Source organism: Oncorhynchus kisutch, linkage group LG11, assembly GCF_002021735.2.
Source record: "Oncorhynchus kisutch isolate 150728-3 linkage group LG11, Okis_V2, whole genome shotgun sequence".
Taxonomy (NCBI): domain Eukaryota; kingdom Metazoa; phylum Chordata; class Actinopteri; order Salmoniformes; family Salmonidae; genus Oncorhynchus; species Oncorhynchus kisutch.
The window spans coordinates 152,341-157,101 of NC_034184.2; the positions used below are offsets into that span (position 1 = coordinate 152,341).

The window sequence follows — 4,761 nt, forward strand, 5'->3', positions numbered from 1 at the left end:
TTTGATGTTTTCACTCACGAGATTCCCAGTTAGACAACAAATGTTCCTTTTGTTCCATAAAGATAATTTTTATACCCAAAATACCTCTGTTTGTTTGTCGCGTTATGTTCAGAAATCCACAGGAAAGAGCGGTCACGACAACGCAGATGGAAATTCCAAATAGTCTCCATAATGTCCACAGAAACATGTCAAACGTTTTTTATAATCATTCCTCAGGTAGTTTATAATATATCAACCGAGTGTGTAGGTTTTTCAATAACAGCGGGAGGAACAATGGTGGCTTTACTCTGTAGCGCAAAAACTCACTCAGAGCCCCCAACTATCCACTTACGCAATGTGATCCTTCACGATCATTTTTCAAAATAAAAGCCTGAAACTATGTCTAAAGACTTGACACCTTAGGGAAGCCATAGAAAAAGGACTCTGGTTGATATCCCTTTAAATGGAGGATAGGCTTGCATAGGAACAGAAGGGTTTCAAATAAGAGGCACTTCTGATTGGATTTTCCTCAGGGTTTCGCCAGCAATATCAGTTATGTTATACACAGACAATATTTTGACAGTTTCGGAAACTTTAGTGTTTTCTATCCTAAACTGTCAATTATATGCATATTCTAGCATCTGGTCCTGAGAAATAGGCCGTTTACTTTGGGAACGTTATTTTTCCAAACATAAAAATAGTGCCCCCTGGCTTCGAGGTTAAACACTATTGCTCACAGTGAGTCCGTGCATTTTATTTTGGGACTTGTAAAGCACATTTTTACTCCTGAACTTATTTAGGCTTGACTCAAGACATTTCAGCATTAAACTTTTAGGGTATTGTGTGTAGGCCAGTGACACAAAATCAGTTTTTTAAATTATGGTTGTAACAACAAAATGTGGACAAAGTCAAGGGGTGTGAATACTTTGAAGGCCTAGTATAGAACCTGTATGTCTGCTGTGTACAACTACGTAGGTTTATTTTTGAACAATTCCAAAATATTTCCTCCTGCGGGGAAAATTGTATTCTAATCGAATAGGACTTTAGTTAATGTTGTCACCCCTTCTCTTCTGGTAAAAGGACTCACGAGGCGATATGTGAGTTTACAAAAGCCTGGGTAATTAATTATCATAGTGAAACTTGCATTGGCATTGTTGTATCTGTTTAAATGTGATGTCTTTTTGGTTATGTGTCGGACCCCAGTAAGACTAGCTGTCGACCCGAATGAATTAAACAAATGTATCAATCTCCCTGCTGTCACAATTCATACACTTATCAAGATCTAAGAGATATTTCATGTTTCAGATTATTGCTTGTTCAGTTGTTAACCTGTTCTTTCCCTACTCTATTCATCAGCATATATGGCACCTGAGGTCATTACGAGGGCAAAGGGCGAAGGTCACGGGCGAGCAGCTGACATCTGGAGTTTGGGATGTGTCCTCATCGAGATGGTGACTGGGAAGGTAAGAATTCGCTCAAGGGGAGGATTGAGCAGACATTTAACCAAAATGGTCCTCAAACAATTAATCTGTTTCTAGCATTTCTACTGCTGCTGCTACCACCACCACCTAACAACCTACGTACCTATTATTCACCACCTACGACTTTTCTACTAGTATTATTATTCACTACTTTCACCACCTATTCACTAGTACTACCACCACCTAACACTAGCTACTTATTATTCGCTACTACTATTATTCATTACTTTCACCACCTACAACTACTACTCACTGCTATTATTATTTATTACTATTATTCACCACCTGACTTATTTTCTACTAGTTATTATTCGCTACTTTCACCACCTACGACTACTATTCACTACTACTACCTAACACTAGCGACTTATTATTCACTACTAACAACACCACCTACTACTTATTATTCACTACTACCACTATTCACCACCTACTACTTATTATTCACCACTAGTTATTCACTACTACTATTCACCACCTACGACTTATTATTCACCACTAGTTATTCACTACTACTATTCACCACTAGTTATTCACTACTACTATTCACCACTAGTACCACCTAACAGTAGCTACTTATTATTCACTCCTAACAACTTTCACCACCTACGATTACTATTCACCACCTTATTATTCACTACTACCACTATTTACCACCTACTACTTATTATTCACTACTACTATTCACCACCACTAGTTATTCACTACTACTATTATTCACCACTAGTTATTATTCACTACTTTCACCACCTACGACTACAGTATTATTCGATACTACTGCTTATTATTCACCACCTACGATTATTCACTACTTTATCACCTACGACTATTCACCACCTACTTATTCACGACTACTACTTATTACTATTATTCACCACCAACTTATTTTCCATTACTTTCACCAGTATTATTCGCTACTACTACCACTTATTCACCACCTACTACTATTGTTCACTACTTTCACCACCTACGACTACTAGTATTATTCGCTACTACTACTACCACCTGACTACTCACTACTACTTTCATCACCTACTACTTTCATCACCTACGACTACTATTCACTATGACTAATTATTTATTACTATTATTCACCACCTAAGACTTATTTTCTAGTTATTATTCACTACTTTCACCAGTATTATTCGCTACTACTGCCACCACTTATTATTCACTTATCACCACCTATGACTACTACTAGAATTATTCGCTACTATTATTCCCTACTGCTACTATTATTCACTACTACTACCACCACCTAACATTAGCTACTACTATTATTCACTTAATTATTCACTACTTCTACTAGTTATTATTCACTACTTTCACCACCTACGACTATTCACTAGTAGAGGTCGACCGATTAATTAGGGCCGATTTCAAGTTTTCATAACAATCGAAAATCAGTATTTTTGGGCACCGATTTTGCCTTTTAAATTATTATAATTTTTTACCAGTCAGTTAAGAACACATTCTTATTTTCAATGACGGCCTAGGAATGGTGGGTTAACTGCCTCGTTCAGGGGCAGAACGACAGATTTTCACCTTGTCAGCTCAGGGGATATAATCTTGCAACTAGTCCAACGCAATAACGACCTGCCTCTCTCTCGTTGCACTCCACAAGGAGACTGCCCGTTACGCGAATGCAGTAAGCCAAGGTAAGTTGCTAGCTAGCATTAAACATATCTTATAAAAATCAATCATAATCACTAGTTAACCTTACAGTTAACTAGTCCAACGCAATAACGACCTGCCTCTTGTTGCACTCCACAACGAGACTGCCTGTTACGCGAATGCAGTAAGCCAAGGTAAGTTGCTAGCTAGCATTAAACTTATCTTATAAAAATCGAATCAATCAATCATAATCACTAGTTAATTATAAAAGGTTGATATTACTAGATATTATCTAGCATGTCTTGTGTTGCATATAATCTGACTGAGCAGTGGTAGGCAGAAGCAGGTTCATAAACATTCATTCAAACAGCACTTTCGGGGCGTTTTGCCAGCAGCTCTTCGTTGTGTATCAAGCATTGCGCCGTTTATGACTTCAAACCTATCAACTCCCGAGATGAGGCTGGTGTAACCTATGTGAAATGGCTGGCTGGTTAGCGCGCGCTAATAGCGTTTCAAACGTCACTCGATATGAGCCTTGGAGTGGTTGTTCCCCTTGCTCTGCATGGGTAACGCTGCTTCGAAGGGTGGCTGTTGTCGTTGTGTTCCTGGTTCGAGCCCAGGGAGGAGCACGGACGGAAGCTATACTGTTACTGGCAATACTAAAGTGCCTAGAAGAACATCCAAAGGTTAATGAAATACAAATGGTATAGGAGGGAAATAGTCCTATAATTCCTACAACCTAAAACTTCTTACCTAGGAATATTGAAGACTCATGTTAACAGGAACCACCAGCTTTCATGTTCTGAGCAAGGAACTTAAATGTTACCTTTCTTAAATAGCACAATTGCACTTTTACTTCTCCAACACTTTGTTTTTGCATTATTTAAACAATTGAACAAGTTTCATTATTTGAGGCTAAATGTATTTTATTGATGTATTATATTAAGTGTTCATTCAGTATTGTTGTAATTGTCATTATTACAAATAAGTATTTTTTTTAAAAATCAGCTTAATCGGTATCGGCGTTAAAATCATAATCGGTCAACCTCTTCACTAGTATTATTCACTACTTTCACCACCGACGACGACTACTACTTATTATTATTCACATCTACCACCTAACTCTAGCTATTACTACTATTCACTACTGTGAATGCTTCAGAGTAGTAGAATTAGTTTGTACTATGTATTCAAGGTTTAACATTTTAGCCTGATTTGAGTCCCTCGACAATCCTGTGTCCCTCTCCACCCCTCAATGTCTGTTTTGTTTGTAGGCTGATTGAGGAAGTGTTGTAATCAAATGTAATCTAAACCCTGTTCACGTCTGAAGTTAGTGTTTAGAAAGGTCTTGTTGTCCTTCTCCCCTCTCCCACCACGCAGAGGCCATGGCACGAGTATGAGCACAACTTCCAGATCATGTACAAGGTGGGTATGGGCCACAAGCCCCCCATCCCAGAGAAGCTGTCCACTGAGGGGAAGGATTTCCTGGGTCACTGTCTAGAGAGCGAGCCCAAACGACGCTGGACCGCCAGTACCCTGCTAGACCACCCCTTCGTCAAGGTCAAACACTTTTCTACTTTGAAAAACGCATACAGTTCACTGCAAGGGTAGACTTTATGCTGGCAGTCACATTGTGGTCTAAGAATATCAGAAGTCTAATCGAGAGCTCTCTGTCTTTCAATCCCAG

The 4,761-nt window shown here is 38.8% G+C and overlaps 1 protein-coding gene across 4 annotated transcripts in view; it reads left to right on the forward strand.

Annotated features, from left to right (window-relative positions):
* Positions 1 to 4,761, forward strand: part of LOC109882110 (mitogen-activated protein kinase kinase kinase 4) — a 61,424-nt gene that overhangs the window by 54,890 nt on the left and 1,773 nt on the right. For all 4 annotated transcript variants that reach the window (XM_020474199.2, XM_020474200.2, XM_020474201.2 and 1 more), the window contains 2 exons: positions 1,336 to 1,442; positions 4,455 to 4,634. In XM_020474199.2, the coding sequence (XP_020329788.1) occupies positions 1,336 to 1,442; positions 4,455 to 4,634 (287 nt within the window). The remainder of the gene's footprint in view (positions 1 to 1,335; positions 1,443 to 4,454; positions 4,635 to 4,761) is intronic.